We start from the raw sequence: 19,551 nt of genomic DNA on the forward strand, positions 1-19,551 counted from the left end.
ATAAATATCTCTCCCTATCTTCTGAATCCCTCTTGTAACATCAGTACAGTACTATGCTTCTGAGGGGGGAGGGGCTGGTAGCACACATACTGGCAAATAGTTACAGAGTGAGGGATTTGCATAGGAACTTTGTTGATTTTTTTTCATGGGACTAGAAATAAATGCCTGGATCATAAAATACCGTTATTAACCGGCTCCAACCCCTGATATACAGTGTACGGTATATGACAAAATACTTGTTAAAAGGTAAATAAGGCTAAAATGCTTTCAGGCTTTTCAGTCCTGCATTTCCAAGGTATTATAGAATAATCACGTGCTAGTTGTTCTTTCCCCCAACAGGGTCAGACAGCTCTTCTCATGGTGTCGGGGAGTGTATGACACGTGTATGACTTCGCTCTAGCCAGTCCTCTTACCAAATACCAATTCATTTGGACAGTGACAGTGACAGTGTATCATTGAGAAGACACTGTTTAAGTAATGAGAAACCGCAGTGAAGCATTTAACAGCACATGACCTGCCTGCTGAAGTTTAATTACGCCGCTCCCTGCTCTGGACCGTCTCCGTGCCCTCTCCCTGGGGGGCGCCGCAAATAATAGAAAGATGGGAAGCAATCTATCTCTGCCTGTGTGTGTGTGTGCGTGTGTGTGCGTGTGTGTGCGTGTGTCTGTGTGTGCGTGTGTGCGTGTGCGTGTGTGTGTGTGCACGCCAAGATGAATCAACATTTCCGCCTGCCTGGTGTGTCTCCCTGGGTGAGGGAGGAGTGAAGCATCATCTTTCTTTGTTGTTGTTTTCCCTCTATTTAAACATGTATTTTGACTTACACATGAATTGCATGGATCAACACAAAGCACCACTGCCACTGCAAATGCACCGTTTTTGGAACGGAACTGGTTGCCTCGCATTAAATATTTAAGCCCTCGATCTGCAATTATTTCTCCCAAACACGTTAGATGCACTGGGCTTTGCAGGTTTTGATTCCATTATCCGGCAGCTATTCCTAGCATCCAGGGCCAGACTGGCTGCTCCAGGGGGAGGCAAGGCCAACCAACCCAAGCCCACCATGCAGCCAGAGGGAGTTTGTTACCAAACATGAGTTAGTCATTCATGAAATGAATTGATGTAAGAGGAGCACCAGGGATATGTCACTTCTCTCTCTCTCTCTCCCTATCTCTCCTTCTCTCCCTCTCTCTCCTTCTCTCCCTCTCTATCTTTCTCTCTCTCTCTCTCTCTCTCTCTCTCTCTCTCTCTCTCTCTCTCTCTCTCTCTCTCTCTCTCTCTCTCTCATTCTCTCCCTCTCTCTCCCTCTCTCCTTCTCTCCCTCTCTCTCTCTCTCTCTCTCTCTCTCTCTCTCTCTCTCTCTCTCTCTCTCTCTCTCTCTCTCTCTCTCTCTCTCTCTCTCTCTCTCTCTCTCTCTCTCTCTCTCTCTCTCTCTCTCTCTCTCTCTCTCTCTCTCTCTCCTTCTCTCCCTCTCTATCTTTCTCTCTCCCTCTCTCTCCCTCTCTCTCTCTCTCTCTCTCTCTCTCTCCCTATCTCTCCTTCTCTCCCTCTCTCTCCTTCTCTCCCTCTCTATCTCTCTCTCTCTCTCTCTCTCTCTCTCTCTCTCTCTCTCTCTCTCTCTCTCTCTCCCTATCTCTCCTTCTCTCCCTCTCTCTCCTTCTCTCCCTCTCTATCTTTCTCTCTCCCTCTCTCCCTCTCTCACTCTCTCTCTCTCAGCCCTACCAAACAGGAAGTGAGAGAAAGTGAGCATTTCCAAGAAACAAACACTAAGGGGCAGAGGGGGGTGGACACTCTGAATGTGTGCATTTTCTGTATTGATGACTATACTATAGATGTATGTGTGTAAGCTCATTAATGTCCTGTACAGTACATGCTGGTCATCAGTAACAGTATGCATTATTCACATTAATATATGCTCAGTAGTCTGCTCCTGTTAACTAACTGTAGGATCAGCTGTCTCTGGAAAGCCTAATATGGGCATTGTGTGTGGCATGTTGTGGATTCGAGTGCTGGGCAGAAATATAACAATCCAGGGGAGGTGGACATATAATGTGACTGCAGTATTCAAGCCAAAGGACACATGGAGCATAGCCAGGCCCACTCACTGGTCTCTCCTCTGGGCTCACACACACACACACACACACACACACACACACACACACACACACACAACACACACACACAGCATCTAGAAGACCCCCTCGCTCCCCAGACTGGGTGTGTTACTGTGTTAGTATAGGTCATCCTTGTGTAATTACTGTGTGACTGGTTGAACTGCAGCTCTCCTGAATAGTGCAGTTACATCAGTAGAGTGACCCGTGGCTGGAGATGTCCATCAAACCCTGGTGCTTATCAAGAGGCAGCTTTGATCACTTTTCCTTCAAGTGAGCTGTGGCGGGGGTTGAGGGAGGGGGCAGGGGCGGGGGCGGTGGAGGAGGAAAGAATCAACTGTACCGACTGAAATCTCTCGTGTCATCTTGTGCCTGGACTGAGCTCAGGCTAGTCCTCTCTGAGCCAGCTCCTCTTAATCTCTAGGCCCTTAAAGTCCAGGCTGGAAAGAAGAGCTTTCTGGTACCCAGGCTTCTGCTCTGAGCCCTGTCTCTGCCTATGTCTCTATTCCTGTCTCAGTCCGTGTCTCTGTCTCAGTCCGTGTCTCTGTCCCTGTCCTTGTCTCAGTGCCTGTCTCTGCCTCTGTCCCCATTCCTGTCTCTGTCCCTGTCTCTGAGCCCTGTCTCTGCCTATGTCTCTATTCCTGTCTCAGTCCGTGTCTCTGTCTCAGTCCGTGTCTCTGTCCCTGTCTCTGCCTATGTCTCTATTCCTGTCTCAGTCCGTGTCTCTGTCCCTGTCCTTGTCCCAGTGCCTGTCTCTGCCTCTGTCCCCATTCCTGTCTCTGTCCCTGTCTCTGAGCCCTGTCTCTGCCTATGTCTCTATTCCTGTCTCAGTCCCTTTCCCTGTCTCAGTCCGTGTCTCTGTCCTTGTCTCAGTGCCTGTCTCTGCCTCTGTCCACATTCCTGTCTCTTTCCCTGTCTCTGAGCCATGTCTCTGCCTATGTCTCTATTCCTGTCTCAGTCCGTGTCTCTGTCCCTGTCCTTGTCCCAGTGCCTGTCTCTGCCTCTGTCCCCATTCCTGTCCCTGTCTCTGTCCCTGTCTCTGAGCCCTGTCTCTGCCTATGTCTCTATTCCTGTCTCAGTCCGTGTCTCTGTCCCTGTCCTTGTCCCAGTGCCTGTCTCTGCCTCTGTCCCCATTCCTGTCCCTGTCTCTGTCCCTGTCTCTGAGCCCTGTCTCTGCCTATGTCTCTATTCCTGTCTCAGTCCGTGTCTCTGTCCCTGTCCTTGTCTCAGTGCCTGTCTCTGCCTCTGTCCCCATTCCTGTCCCTGTCTCTGTCCCTGTCTCAGTCCGTGTCTCTGTCCCTGTCCTTGTCTCAGTCCCTGTCTCTGTCCTTGTCTCAGTCCGTGTCTCTGTCCCTGTCCTTGTCTCAGTCCCTGTCTCTGTCCCTGTCTCTGCCTATGTCTCTATTCCTGTCTCAGTCCCTGTCTCTGTCCCTGTCTCAGTCCGTGTCTCTGTCCCTGTCTCTGCCTATGTCTCTATTCCTGTCTCAGTCCGTGTGTCTGTCCCTGTCCTTGTCTCAGTCCCTGTCTCTGTCCCTGTCCTTGTCTCAGTCCCTGTCTTTGTCCCTGTCTCTGCCTATGTCTCTATTCCTGTCTCTATTCCTGTCTCAGTCCCTGTCTCTGTCCCTGTCTCTGCCTATGTCTCTATTCCTGTCTCAGTCCCTGTCTCTGTCCCTGTCCTTGTCTCAGTCCCTGTCTCTGTCCCTGCCTATGTCTCTATTCCTCAGTCCCTGTCTCTGCCTCTGTCCCCATTCCTGTCTCTGTCCCTGTCTCAGTCCGTGTCTCTGTCCCTGTCCTTGTCTCAGTCCCTGTCTCTGTCCCTGGCTCAGTCCGTGTCTCTGTCCCTGACCCTGTCCTTGTCTCAGTCCCTGTCTCTGTGGAGAAGCAGACTGTAGAGCTGCCAAATGGCTGCCCTGACTGAGTGAGTCATTGAAGAGGGTTGGCAGTGGAGTCGCAGGTAATCCTCTCGCCCCCTTAACCCATTTTAACACAGCCTCACCACTCCTAGAGAAGGTGGAACGGGGAAGGGAAAAGAGTCAGGGACTGAGTGAATCTATTCTGTAAGACTGTATTATAGTCACTGAGCTACACGTTTAACCGTTGTATTAAGCTAGTAGTTCCCCCATGCAGCATCAAACAGATCTAACAGCAACAGTGTATAAGTAAATTACTGCTGTTAGCATTAGAGGAAGAAGGAGAGGCGATGAGAAGTGACATGACACCAGCTATGGTGATGGCTAAACCATACACTCCCCGACCCCTCTCCTCATCATAGGCCAGTGTGTATTTCCCTATGCTAATGCTGGGAGGGAGCGAGCGAGCGCGGTGTGTCATGGGGAATCAGGCTGCCCGGTGCAGATGTTTCAAAGGTTAGAGAGTGTCCTCTCAGAGGGCCTGTGGGCTGCCAGGGGCGATGGAGATGGGAGCTGACAGCAGAGAACCAGAGTCCAGGTGAGGCTCCCCAGACCAGGCCGGAGGACACTGATACCTCACCATGGGAGACCCAGCTAATACACACACACATAAATGAACACACACATACACACAGACACACACAGAGTCTTCCCAAGACCAACCCCCATCATTTCCCAGTAATTTCCCAAACCTTTCCAATGTGAGCCAGCCAGTTATGTGTGTTGTGTATACAAGGTCATACTGTACTGTACAACAGCAAATCAAATTAAGAGAGTCAGTGCAAAAAAAGGAAGATACAAAACATAATAAAGGGGTCAATGTAAATAGTCTGGGTAGCTATTTGATCAACTGTTCAGCAGTCTTATGGCTTGGGGGTAGAAGCTGTTCAGGACCGCTTGCCGTACGGTAGCAGAGAGAACAGTCTATGACTTGGGTGGCTGGAGTCTTTGACAATTTTTAGGGCCTTCCTCTGCCTGGTATAGAGGTCCTGGATGGCAGGAAGCTTGGTCCCAGTGATGTACTGGGCCGTACGCACTACCCTCTGTACCACCTTGTGGTTGGATGCCAAGCAGTTGCCAGCGGTGATGTTGCCAGTCAAGATGCTCTCAATGGTGCTGCTGTATAACATTTTGAGGATCTAAGGACCCATGCCAAATATTTTCAGTTTCCTTAGGGGGAAGAGATGTTGTCGTACCCTCTTCACGGCTGTGTTGGTGTGTTTGGACCATGATAGGTCCTTAGTGATGTGGACACCGAGGAACTTGAAGCTCTTGAACCGCACCACTACAGCCCCGTCGATGCAGTCCACAATATGTTCCTTTGTTTTGCCCACATTGAGGGAGAGGTTGTTGTCCTGGCGCCACACTGCCAGGTCTCTGACCTCCTCCCTATAGGCTGTCTCATCGTCGTCAGTGATCAGGCCCACCGCCGTCGTGTCGTCGGCAAACTTAATGACGGTGTTGGAGTCGTGCGCAGCATCCTTCCTGTTTCTCCCATTTCACATCCGATTTTAATTGGAGCATTTCCATTTACACTCCAATCACACAGTGTAGTAGACAGTTGTTACTGTATGTGTTTCAGTCCAATTATGAAATCAATTTTCTTCCTTGAAGAGCAGCAGGAGCAGCTAAGACAGACGAGAGAAAGAAACACGCCACTACATCATATACACAGACCTGGACAAAGTAAGCCTGTTCAGTGATTTCATGCAGGATTTTTGTACTATTGCGTCAGACTGTAAAAGTGAGTCAGCATAGAGATTAAACCATTCATACATAATTTGACTGTTAATGATGTACTAGCAAGAGGAGTTTGTGCTTGAGCAGGATAGAACAGAGGTCACAGTGCCTTTAGATGCACCATCGAATAAATGTTAGTTTCATAGCCGACGTAGGCTGCGAGCAAAATCAATTAGTCAATTACAATTAGTGCTTCGGGACTTTCACAGTACAGCAGAGCAGCAATGTTTAAACACAGAAAGAACCACATGAGGATGTTTGCCTTTAAAGTCAATAGCTTTTATTAGCAATAACACCTCTATGGATAGGGAGCGACAAATTTCCTCAAATAAACTCAGGAAAAAAGAAACATCCTCTCACTGTCAACTGCGTTTATTTTCAGCAAACTTAACATGTGAAAATATTTGTATAAACATAACAAGATTCAACAACTGAGACATAAACTGAACAAGTTGCACAGACATGTGACTAACAGAAATTTAATAATGTGTCCCTGAACAAAGGGGAGGTCAAAATCAAAAGTAACAGTCAGTATCTGATGTGGCCACCAGCTGCATTAAGTACTGCAGTGCATCTCCTCCTCATGGACTGCACCAGATTTGCCAGTTCTTGCTGTGAGATGTTACCCCACTCGATAAACGCAAATCCGACCATCACCCCTGGTGAGACAGAACCACGACTCGTCAGTGAAGAGCACTTTTTGCCAGTCCTGTCTGGTCCAGCGACGGTGGGTTTGTGCCCATAGGTAACCTTGTTGCCAGTGATGTCTGGTGAGGACCTGCCTTACAACAGGCCTACAAGCCCTCAGTCCAGCCTTTCTCAGCCTATTGCGGACAGTCTGAGCACTGATGGAGGGATTGTGCGTTCCTGCTGTAACTAGGGCAGTTGTTGTTGCCATCCTGTACCTGTCCCGCAGGTGTGATGTTCGGATGTACCGATCCTGTGTAGGTGTTGTTACACGTGGTCTGCCACTGCGAGGACGAACAGCTGTCCATCCTGTCTTCCTGTAGAACTGTCTTAGGCGTCTCACAGTACGGACATTGCAATTTATTTCCCTGGCCACATCTGCAGTCCTCATGCCTCCTTGCAGCATGCCTACGGCACATTCACGCAGATGAGCAGGGACCCTGGGCATCTTTCTTTTGGTGTTTTTCAGAGTCAGTAGAAAGGCCTCTTTAGTGTCCTAAGTTTTCATAGCTGTGACCTTAATTGCCTACCGTCTGTAAGCTGTTAGTGTCTTAACGACCGTTCCACAGGTGCATGTTCATTAATTGTTTATGGTTCATTGAACAAGCATGGGAAACAGTGTTTAAACCCTTTACAATGAAGATCTGTGAAGTTATTTGGATTTTTACGAATTATCGTTGAAAGACAGGATCCTGAAAAAGGGACGTTTCTTTTTTTGCTGAGTTTATTACCAGGCGTCCATGTATAATGACTCATCTTTAGCTCTGATATGGGTCCAACTCAGTGTTCCTCTGTCAGGGTCGCAGGGTTTGTCCCTCCATTTATCCCAGGTTCTCCAGGCTTGAGTGTTAATCTCTCATTGTTTAGCGTTGAGCTCTAGCTGCTACTCATTGCTCCATGCTGGGTCTTCTACAGTCAATAGTTCAGATACCAGTGCTAAGAGTCTGGGCTTTACATCCTCTTCTCTTAAGACAGGCAGATAAGGCTGGGTGAAAGGCTCTGCAGCTCAGTGTCTCATCTCAGCAGTGCTGGTTTCAGCCAGAAAGCCACGAGGCAAAAGGATTTAATACAGCCAGGCAGGGCAGGACGCTCCTCTCCAGAGGGGATTACTGGGAGCAGAGCAGGCCTGCAGAAAACGGACCCCCAACACAGGCCCGAGCCAGAGCTGACCTGGGAGCACACACAAACACACAAATGGGGTTACCCAGCAGCGCAGACACACACAACTCCCTCTCTCACACACACACACACACAGGATGAGCTGCACATGTTGTTTTTCATTAGGGCAGACATGGTCAGGGACAAGGAGGCTTTGGCTGGCTGGGTATCTGGCTGCACTAGAGAGAAGGCAGAAGCCCTCATCCTCTCTAACCCGCCATGCACTGTGCAATACACAGAGAGGCAGTATGAGAGGGGAGAGCGAGAGAGAAAAACAGATTAGTGAGAAGTGAGATTCAAAGTGATATGATGGAAGAGGGATTCCTAGTAAATGTTACATAGGGAGCAGGAGAAAGGCAGTTAATTTTGCAGCAACTGAGAATTGAAAAGGAGAGTGTGGCGTTGGAAAAGGCTTTTTCTGAGAAAGACTAAGTGTTATCGTGGGATTGGGACTGAGAGTTGGAGAGTAGATGAAAGTGAGAGTCGGAGAGTGGCCCACAAGTGGGATGTGTGTGATTGTGACAGAAAAGCACATGGCACGCATACTGTAAATTCACACACACTCACACACAAACAACACACACACACCCGCGGCAGGCACACGGCATAGGGGTGCTGTTGATACCAGAGCTCCACAGCACGGCTGACTGTTAAATGGAACATTATTCTCCTGATCTGGCATGACAGAGGAGGTCTAGCAGACCTCTAAGCTTTCAAAATGGCATTTAGTGCTTCAGCTGTGGATTACAGAAAATTCTCATTTGTAATGCTAAAAAAGGAGAGGGGAAAAAACTGTTCAGCACAGGGGTAAGAATCCCTGGTCCTGGAGGGCCGCAGGCACTTCATGTTTTTGACCTGGAAGACCAGGTGTGTTGAATTTAGGCAATCACTGACAAGATCGATTAGCTTAGTTGGTCTGGTGTGGTGCCTAGTTGGAACCTAATCCTGCAGTACCTGTGGCACTCCAGGAACACGGTTGCCTACCCCTGGTTCAGCGGTTCACGTTTTTGTTCCCCATTTTCGTCATCATAAAAGGTAAGTGGGACAATAGTGATATTTATCTATTTTTCACAGCAGCGTGTGTCATCCCTTCAGGTCAAGTTCACACATGAGAGAATTCAGTCGGGGTGATACATGTCATAGGAAACATTAGATCTTAATACTTCTGTCAGCCTTCACAAAGATGTCCCTGACGTTTGATAAGAAGTGGAGCAACGTTGGCATAACATCAGCCCTACTCGACAACAGGATCTCTACCTTGACCATAGTGAACATGTCACCATGACGTCATAGTGTGTCGACTTTCCTCTCTTCCTGTGTCCTGTGCAGAGATCTGTCTGTTGACGCGGGGTAGAAGAACAGCCAGCGTCAGAGCAGACACCTACTGCCGTCTGTACTCTCTGTCTGTGGACAACTTCAACGAGGTCCTGGAAGAGTACCCCATGATGAGACGGGCCTTCGAGACCGTGGCTCTGGACCGGCTGGACCGCATAGGTAAGAGACTACATAGTACAACATGACTTTCAACTCCATATGTATCACTGTAATTGAGCTGATTGTTACAGCCAATCATCTGCCTCTCCACTGTCAAGTATTGTGAAGTATGAATGTATTCAAAGACGTGTTACAGTCCCCAGGTAACACTCTGTACTAGATTGCCACTGGTTAAAATCCCGGATGGAACAAATGAAACGTGATGTTGTAGTAAATGGATATGGATTGGCTGAGTAAATTACAAAGTGGAGTCAGCTGCCGGTCACTGTACTGTACATGGAGGTGTCTGTCTGAGAATCAAACACAGATGTGCCAAAGCTGAGGAATCCTCTGGAGGGGAGCTGTTTCCAGCTAAGTGAGCAGCCAGCGAAGAGGAGAGGAGGCCATGCAGTCAGTGTTTGTGTATGTTAGTGACCTGCTCAGGGCCAGTTGGACCAGTAGGCCCAGCAAACAGATATTAGCTCAGATGTCTCCACCCCTCCCACGCTGGCCTCCACACATCTGGCACCGTGGGCCCTGGCTGCCAGGGAGGAGGGACGGATGGGCACCACAGAGAGAGGAGAGGAGACAACTCTCTCTATTCTACAGGATATTGTTTTATCATCTCATGTGATAATCTCTCCAGGCAGGGACAGTGATGTAAGTTAAAGAGAGGAAAACCCCATGGTGGTGGTGAAGAACTCACTATATATAGCTCACCTAGTTGTCCTAGTGAAAAGTATAAGTGTATTTAGTTTGGTTAGTTATATACAATTTACATAACAGACAGTGACAGATAAAATGTCCGGTGCTAACAGTAAGAGAATGGATCATCTCACATCTGTTGTATTGGCCCTGAAGAACAGGGGAGGTAGGTGTTTGGAATACAGTAGTTAAATACATAAAATACTGGTTATTTTCATACTAGCACCACTTCAGTGACGTGTACAGCGTGTGCACTGATATGACACTTCATTCAGTTCTCAGCCAGCCCAGACAAATAGAAGATTCACAATAAACGTCAGCACGCCTCGATCATAACTGAACTATCTCTGCGTTCTTCATTACGGCCCTGGGTATGTCTCTAATGAAATGTTGAACAATGGCTGCAGGCAAGGGGCTCTTTCTTTGGTGAAAATGGCTGCTTTGAAGCGATGAGGGAAAGCCTCCTCCTCCTGCCTCCAATATCAACCTCTCCTGGTCCTGATGCCTGATGCCTTTGTGTCTGCATGTTTTTTTTATTTATTTTTTTATTTATCCGTTATTTTACCAGGTAAGTTGACTCATTTGCAGCAACGACCTGGGGAATAGTTACAGGGGAGAGGAGGGGGATGAATGAGCCAATTGTAAATGTTGTAAATAGATGGCGTTCACCTTTCCCCAGCCCTCCTGCATAATGAAGTCATTCACACAGCGATGCCCTACTAATTAATTACTGTCTTAATGGACCCTGTGCAATCGGATCAGAGCTGGGCCTGCTACGGCAGCGTGCGAGCGGCGTCGGGGTCAGGGCAGACCGACAGACAGCCCACAGCACTGCTCCCCCTAATCGCAAGCCTCTCATATCTGAAATGGAGAGAGATTGATCTGGGCCTAATTGCATTGACAGTAGCGAGCTGAGCGTGCGGGTACTGTACGATTTCAATCCCACCACATAGCACCAGCCTTTCAGGATTAGTGCTTTAGAACATACGGTGAATTAACCCTGTCACTGCTGGCATGTCCACCCAAGACGGATAGGGCCAGAGTTGAGTTCAACTTTTTGTTACTTAGCTTGTCTTGTCATAGAGAGCTATTTCAGGCCATCCCCATCCTGTCTCTGTAATCTGGTGAGTGGCTGACCCCTGACCCTTCCACCACTGGCCATGGAGCTCTGGCCATCCAATGACAGCAGCGGAGCACTGCCCTACACTGTGAAAGTGTCATCATCACTGTGAAATCACTGACGTTAGTGTGAACACTGACCAGCCCCTCATTCTTTCCATATCAGTCAGCCATGTCCCCATTCAGAGCCGTGTTTCATCTGCATTCACTTTGCCTCTTATCTACGGCTCCACAGTAAGAGCTAGTCAAACAAACACACAGCCTGCTGGAGCTATCATGCTTCCTCTGTGTTATTCCCCTTGGTAGGCTACGCCCCCCCCCCCCCCTCTCTCTCTCTCCCTCCTCCAAATTTCAGCCGGGGTTTCTCTTTTCAAGCTCTGTCCTTGTGCTCGGTGCTGTTAAAGAGGAGTGCTTCAGAATGCAGCGACCGTGTGACATAGGAATCAAAGAGGAGTCTGGGAGTAGGCTGATCACAGCCGTTCTGACGCCCTTTAATAGTCAATGTGCAGCCTAGGGGCTAAAACTCAGTAAGACTCAGCGGCCTTTGTTGGCAAATGTGTTGCTTGTTCACAGGATCAGGGGTGATTATGATGTAGCTGGTTATTGTGCAGTAGGGCCAGGCAGTGTGTGGCTAACTGTATAGTGAAAAAATTATCTCTAAATCAGATGCAATTCCAGAGTGTTTAACTAACTAACTGGACGATCCGGCTAATTGTACTGTTTCTGTGTGGTCTGTCTGTCTGTCTGTCTGTCTGTCTGTCTGTCTGTCTGTCTGTCTGTCTGTCTGTCTGTCTGTCTGTCTGTCTGTCTGTCTGTCTCACAGGGAAGAAGAACTCCCTCCTGCAGCACAAGGTGCAGCACGACCTGAGCTCCGGCGTTCTCAACTACCAGGAGAACGAGATCATCCAGCAGATTGTGCAGCATGACAGAGACATGGCCACCTGCGCCCACCTCCTCCAGAACATTCCTCCACCTCAGCCCTCGTCTCCGGGGCACACCCCCGTCATCTGGGCTCCCCTCATCCAGGCACCCCTGCAGGCTGCTGCCGCCACCACCTCTGTTGCCATCGCCTTGACGCACCACCCCCACCTCCCACACCTCCCCGCCGCGCTCTTCCGCCCGCCGGTCACGGTCCTGGGCTCCAGGAACCTCCAGGACCCTCCCCCTGGCCGGCTGAAGAAGTTCCACACGTCGGCGCCCACCTCCTCCATGGGGCCTGACTCCCCTTCCAGCACCCCATCTAAACTGCACTGCTCTGGGATGGACACAGCCCTGCTGGCCTCCTTCCGGGCCCACCACACGACTCAGGGGTCAGGGGCAGCCAGCTCCAGTCAGCAGGCGTCCAGCAGCAGTGGAACCCAGCCTGGGCCTACCGGGGCCTCCGCCTTTCCCTTTGGGCCTTTCTCCTCCTCCGGGGGCTCTCCCTCCCACAGCACGGCCCAGAGCACGGCCCAGCTTCACTCACAGCCCCAGACGCAGCAGCCATTCCGCTGCACCACCCCGCCTCTCGCTGCCCTCTTCCAGCAGGGAGCCATGGGGGGAGCCGTGGGGACAGGGATGGGTGGAGCAACAGGGGGAGCTATAGGGGGGGCTACAGGTTGGTCTTCAGGAGGCGCTACCGGAGGTGAAATAGGAGGGGTTGCTGAGGGGGCCACGGGTGGGAAAATAAGAAGGGCCACTGGTTGGGGTAGACGTGGGTCTATAGAAGGATATACTACTGGAGGGCATATAGGAGGAGCCACTGGGGGGTACTCAGGAGGGGCTAGTGGTGGGCACATTAGAGGAACTAGTGGAGGCCATATAGGAGCTGGTGGAGCAATGGGAGGGGCAGCTGGAGGGCATATAGGAGAGGCAATGGGAGGGGCTACAAGTGGAATGACAATTGGAGTTCTGGGTACCTCTAGTTCTGGTTGTAGTATCAGCCCCCAGTCCACTGGTTCATCCAGCAACATGAACCCCTGTCAGCTGCTCCACAGCCAGCTGCCCCCCAAGCCTCCACAGGTGGGCTCCCTGCAGCAGTTTGCAGGCGGGGGTAGGACTCCTTGTGGGTTCTACCACCTCCCCCCTCCAGGCTCCCCATCCTCCTCCTCCACCCAGCAGGCCCCAGAGGGCTCCCCGTCTCCCCTGACCCAGTTCAGCCTGGCAGGCTTACAGTCTGGCCTGGTCCCTCAGCTGTCCCTGGAGAGGTCTGCCCTGGCCTCGTTGGCCCAGTACGGCTCAGGTAACGGCTCGCCCTGCTACACCCCTCTGGGGCCTAGCCCCACGGTCCAAAGCCCAGTCACAGGAAGGACTTTCCACTACAGTGACTCGTCCAGTGCCACGGGGTCCCACAGCTCTCTGCTCATGCCCCAGACCTCCCTCCCCAGCCAGCAGCACGCAGCCGGCAGTGAGTCTCTGCTGGGGCTGGGCAGCTTCTCTGAGGATATGAAACTATTGTCCTGTTCTAACCCCTCCCTGCCCCAGGATGTGGCCCAGGCCATGGGATACTCCTCCCTCCCACGCTCCTCACCCCCTCGCACCTCGCCCCCACGCTCCTCCATGGAGCCAGGATACTGCCTCTCCTCGCCCTACTCCTCCCCCATCCTAGTTCCAAAACCCTGTAGCTCGGTGTCAGGGCACATGACTCCTCCTGTCCCTGCCCAGATGTCTCCAGGACACCTGCAGCACCAGACTCAGTCCCCCGTGGCCTCCCCGGCCCTGCCGCCACGGAAAGGCTCGGCAGCCCACTCTGAACTAGAACCTGTCCGCTCCAAACTAACCTCCAATTTGTGAGGTTTGATCACACCCTCCTGTGCACCCTCCCTGGACTAGTACACAAACGATCTTCCTGTATGATGTCATTCTCTTTTAGGCTTCACTGTGTTCTAATCGTTATCATTTCCACCATCTTAATATTACTGTGATTTAAAAGATGACACTTAACCAGGTAACTTCGAGCTCCCTAGTCTACTGCTCTTTCTTTGTTTTTGTTTTGTCCTCGTCCCTTTTTTATTCATACGTATATACATAGAAATATATTTTAAATATATGCTAATCAAGGGACAGGAGGGTGTGAACAGAAAATGATATCCATTTAAGAGATGGTCATTTCTTTGTTTCTAACTATGCCAAATTCATATGATGGGGTTTGGTTTGATGGTTAGATGGACAACACAATAGTACTTTTTTGCAGGAACCTATGCACTAATACCTGCATGTATAGATGCTTTTTTGTGTGTTTTAAAAGAACAAAATCAACCTTTTCAGCAGAAAATACATGCTTCAATAAGAGCAGACAGACGTATTTTTTCATCCTATACAGGATCACATATTGTTGATCCTTAATCATCTATTATCGATTATATTACTTATTTATCCACTGTATAGACTTTACGAAACCTTCCGAGGTGGAGAAGAGATTTTAGGAAACCAAAAAGACTTTCCTCTGGGGTGATCAATCTGCCTCCTCTTTGGCCTGTGTGTCGTTGTATTGTCGTAGTATTGGGGGGTGTTGAGTGGGCTACAGGCCCTCCATCCCTGTAGTGAGACAGTATGATGTGTTAGTGATAGGCTTCCTGCAGTGTCCTCAACCCTGTCCTGACAAATTCACTTTGTCTTCCAAGCTCATCATGCCGCAAATGTTTTGGATGGACAAGGACAAGTTGAGCCCTGCAATCTGTGTGATAGTGGACAGAGTGTGTGCATTTATGTGTGTGTGATAGTGACTGAGTGTGAGTGTGTGTTTGAGTGTGTGTCTGTGTGTTTAAGAGAGAGAGAGAAAGAGAGGGAGAGTAGTCTAATGCAAGGCAAGAGCTTGCCAGACTAACCAAGGGGGGTTTTGCCTTTTCACAAAACTAGGACTACCATCCCAGCTTGTGTGTGGAGTTGTGTACCTCCAGGACCCTTCAATCTCTCAATGCTAGAAAAGACTACACTCACTAGTGCTCCCAGAGCCGTCAATCACACATACTTCACAGTCAGATAATGTAGCAAACACACAGGAAATAGACAATTTGGACATAAGCAATTACGTTTATTATTGTAATGATATCAGATACCTGTGTGCTGCTTGATAGAAAAGATCTTACCACTCCACATTACTATCCACAGCTGCTATACGGTCAACGTAGACATTCTCCCACATTGAATGGCAGTGTTGAGTTAAACATGTTGAATGTATGTACATTTCATTTATTTTTGTTTAGAATAAATATGGGTTATGCAGTTTTACATCAAGGAGGTACAGACAGGAAGACGGGTCATGACAGAATAGAAATGGTAGTTGTGGACAATTTCATAGTCCTGTATGTTGAGATTAATCCCAGCGGACAAGAATGGTTGAAATTACATAATTCCAGCCAGATAACATGACGTCATTCCATCCAGATAACATGACGTCATTCCATCCAGATAACATGACGTCATTCCATCCAGATAACATGACTTCATTCCATCCAGATAACATGACGTCATTCCATCCAGATAACATGACGTCATTCCATCCAGATAACATGACGTCATTCCATCCAGATAACATGACTTCATTACATCCAGATAACATGACTTCATTCCATCCAGATAACATGACGTCATTCCATCCAGATAACATGACGTCATTCCATCCAGATAACATGACTTCATTCCATCCAGATAACATGACGTCATTCCATCCAGATAACATTACGTAATGCGAACCAGATAACATGACATCATTTCAACCAGATAACATGACGTCATTTCAACCAGATAACATGACGTCATTTCAACCAGATAACATGACGTCATTCCATCCAGATAACATTACGTAATGCGAACCAGATAACATGACATCATTTCAACCAGATAACATGACGTCATTTCAACCAGATAACATGACGTCATTTCAACCAGATAACATGACGTCATTCCATCCAGATAACATGACGTCATTTCAACCAGATAACATGACGTCATTTCAACCAGATAACATGATGTCATTTCAACCAGATAACATGACGTAATGCCAACCAGATAACATGACGTCATTTCAACCAGATAGCATGACGTCATTCCATCCAGATAACATGGCGTCATTCCATCCAGATAACATGACGTCATTCCATCCAGATAACATGACGTCATTTCAACCAGATAACATGGCGTCATTTCAACCAGATAACATGACGTCATTTCAACCAGATAACATGACGTCATTTCAACCAGATAACATGACGTCATTTCAACCAGATAACATGACGTCATTTCAACCAGATAACATGACGTCATTTCAACCAGATACCATGACGTCATTTCAACCAGATAACATTGCGTCATTTCAACCAGATAACATGACGTAATGCCAACCAGATAACATGACGTAATTTCAACCAGATAACATGACGTCATTTCAACCAGATAACATGACGTCATTTCAACCAGATAACATGACTTCATTCCAACCAGATAACATGATGTAATTTCAACCAACCAGCTGTATGCCTGGCTGTATGTTCTGTATAGACAGGTAGCAGTAATCACCTCTGCCTCTCTCCACAGCCCATCACAAGGAGCAGCATGTTACCCTGGGTTCAGACAGCTGGGTCCATCTCTATCTCAGTCACACCACTCAGCCACAACACAACCCCTGACCTCTGACCCGTGTAAGGCCAGCATGATCTTGTTGACAGAAGTGCACAGTGACCACACTCTAGTCTCTCATTACTACCTCCCTCAGCAGACCTGTAACAAGGGCTAATCACACACACACACACAGGAACGCATGCACACGGATATGCACACACCCATGCACATGCATACACACACACAAGCCATGACAGTCTCCCAGTGCAAATTGCAGTGCTGAATTGAATTCATTTGAACAGGACAGTAAGATTTCTATTGATTTTTAATCAAGGGCTTTTAAAATGAGTTCTGTTCTCCCATTGGAGTGAATGCAGATCTAAAGTATCGGTTTTAAATCGTCTCGCTTTCTCTCTCTCCCTCTGTTTGTTGTTGTTGTTTTACACCTGGTCTCCGTCTGCAGCGAGGCGCTATCTATCTAGAAAGCTCTGAAATATTTATTCACTATGGGTGTCTGTCTGACGTGTGGCACCTGCCTCTCTGACAGGTCGGCTGACGGTGGGAAACCCACAGACATCACCTCAGACAGACAAACAGACAGGAAGGGAGGGAGGGAGGGAGGGGGATGCGTTTATTCTCTCAGATAGAACACTCAGCAGCGTGATTGGCTGGACACAGGGAGGGAACAGGGAAGTGATCAGCTCCAGTGGAGGAATATTGATGTCTATAGTGTGTACAGTGCAATCGTTAAAGCCTGTGACTGCTGGAGCTGTTAAAACACGAAGCTAATAGACTGCCGTGGCTGTTTCACATCTGAACAAAAATACAACAAGAACCTCAACCGGTTTGTTTATTTTCCACAATATGACCTCATTAAGTCTGAGTTGGGAAATGTGACTACTTTGGATCGGGGTTGAGGGAGATAGTGGTTGAGACAGAGGAGTAAATGTGAGGAGACTCTGATAGATTGAAGGAATGACGTGGTTGGACAGACGGTCAGGGCGCTGACAGGTAGACAGGCAGCCCATGGGGTTCGCAGGCTGACGAGCTGCTTGTTTTCTGGGGGACGTTGAAGGCATGTCACCCCTGCCTTATGATTGTTCCGGAGCGCTCGTGGAGGTTTGTGGGAGGCAGGAGGATATTGATTTGTGGGTATTTGAGGCAGCTTTTGGGTGTTGCTGAGGTAACGGTGTGTGTGCCTGTGTGTTTGTACATGTGCGTGTGTGTGTGTGTAGGAGAGATCTCAGCCCAGCGTGTTCAGCCCAGTGCCAGGGTCGATGTCTGGGAGTGGTCGGTGTCTGAAGATGGGTGGGCAGGGGAGGCACAGGTCATGGCTTAAAGAGAGATAGGCACAAGACAGTGATCGATTAGCTGGGTCTGGACCTGCCCTGGAAGACCTGGGCCATTATCACAGATAAGGAGGTGCATAGTGTGTCAATCATTCCAGTCTGTCGTTCAGGGAGCTGTCAGTGTCCCGTCTGAATGTACATGACTCTGTCTCTTACCTAGGCCCCACCTCCCTAACACTGAACTGTCTGGTCTTCCTTTGATGCTATTTATTCTTCAAGTGGATTATGTTGTCTTTGGCCATGTCTACACTTGACACTTACATGCGACTTCTGCTATCAGAATAGAAAGATCGCATTGAAAAGACGGGTCTAGATGCACAAAAGTTCCATTGTGGCCTGGTTGTGTTCAGATCTGCCTGACCACTTCAGGAGGGAGTCAGGGATGCATTATGTGCAGATTTCTCCTCAGTCTGGACACAATCAGGCTACCGAAAGTGCATGCAGTGAGCGACATCATCAGCACTCTGCCCACAAGTCTCCAGAAAACTGTGTTTTGGGTGCGAGGCCCCTTTTCATAATAATGTTGGAGGAAATACAATACCGGTCAAAAGTTTTAGAACACCTACTCATTCAAGGGTTTTTCTTTATTTTTACTGTGTTCTACATTGTAGAATAATAGTGAAGACATCAAAACTATGAAAAAACACATGGAATCATGTAGTAACCAAAAAAGTGTTAAACAAATCTAAATATATTATATATTTGAGATTCTTCAAATAGCCACCCTTTGCCTTGATTTGCTTTACTCACTCTTGGCATTCTCTCAACCAGCTTCATGAGGTAGTCACCTGGAATGCATTTCAATTAATAGTAGTGCCATGCTAAAAGTTAATCTGTGGAATTTCTTTCCTTCTTAATGCTTTGGAGCCAGTTGTGTTGTGACAAGGTGTGTGTGTGTGGGGGGGGGGGGGGTGGGGGGGTATACAGAAGATAGCCCTATTTGCTGAAAGACCAAGTCCATATTATGGCAAGAGCAGATAAAATAAGCAAAGACAAACGGCAGTCCATCATTACTTTAAGACATGAAGGTCAGTGAAGATGGAAAATTTCAAGAACTTTTAAAGTTTCTTCAAGGTTTCTTCAAGTTCATTACCAGCCTCAAAAATTGCAGCCCAAATAAATGCTTCACAGAGTTCAAGTAACAGACACATCTCAACATCAACTGTTCAGAGGAGACTGTGTGAATCAAGCCTTCATGGTCGAATTACTGCAAAGAAACAACTACTAAAGGACCCCAATAAGAAGAAGAGACTTACTTGTGCCAAGAAGCACGAGCAATGGACATTAGACCGGTGGAAATTTGTCTGGGATCTGGGTCTGGGATCCAAATTTGAGATTTCTGGTTCCAACCGCTGTGTCTTTGTGAGATGCGGTGTGGGTGAACAGATGATTTCTGCATGTGTATTTCCCACCATAAAGCATGGAGGAGGAGGTGTTATGGTGTGGGGGTGCTTTGCTGGTGACACTGTCTGTGAGGCACTCTTACCCAGTATGGCTACCATAGCGTTCTGCAGCGATACGCCATCCCATCAGGTTTGCACTTAGTGGGACTATAATTTGTTTTTCAACAGGACAATGACCCAACACACCTCCAGGCTGTGTAATGGCTATTTTACCAAGGAGGAGAGTGATGGAGTGCTGCATCAGATGACCTGGCCTCCACAATCCCCCGACCTCAACCAAATTGAGAGGGTTTGGGATGAGTTTGAGAGTGAAGGAAAAGCAGCCAACAAGTGCTCAGCATATGTGGGAACTCCTTCAAGA

At 48.4% G+C, this 19,551-nt stretch overlaps 1 protein-coding gene across 1 annotated transcript in view; it reads left to right on the top strand.

The window, feature by feature from the left end:
• LOC139563006 (potassium/sodium hyperpolarization-activated cyclic nucleotide-gated channel 3-like) overlaps positions 1-17,031 on the top strand; it is an 88,161-nt gene extending 71,130 nt beyond the window's left edge. The window contains exons 7-8 of the mRNA XM_071381236.1: positions 8,933-9,097; positions 11,724-17,031. Of these exons, the coding sequence (XP_071237337.1) occupies positions 8,933-9,097; positions 11,724-13,672 (2,114 nt within the window). The 3' untranslated portion in view covers positions 13,673-17,031. The remainder of the gene's footprint in view (positions 1-8,932; positions 9,098-11,723) is intronic.
• The last annotated feature ends 2,520 nt before the right edge of the window (positions 17,032-19,551 follow it).

The sequence above is a fragment of the Salvelinus alpinus genome, chromosome 33 (assembly GCF_045679555.1).
Source record: "Salvelinus alpinus chromosome 33, SLU_Salpinus.1, whole genome shotgun sequence".
NCBI lineage: Eukaryota > Metazoa > Chordata > Actinopteri > Salmoniformes > Salmonidae > Salvelinus > Salvelinus alpinus.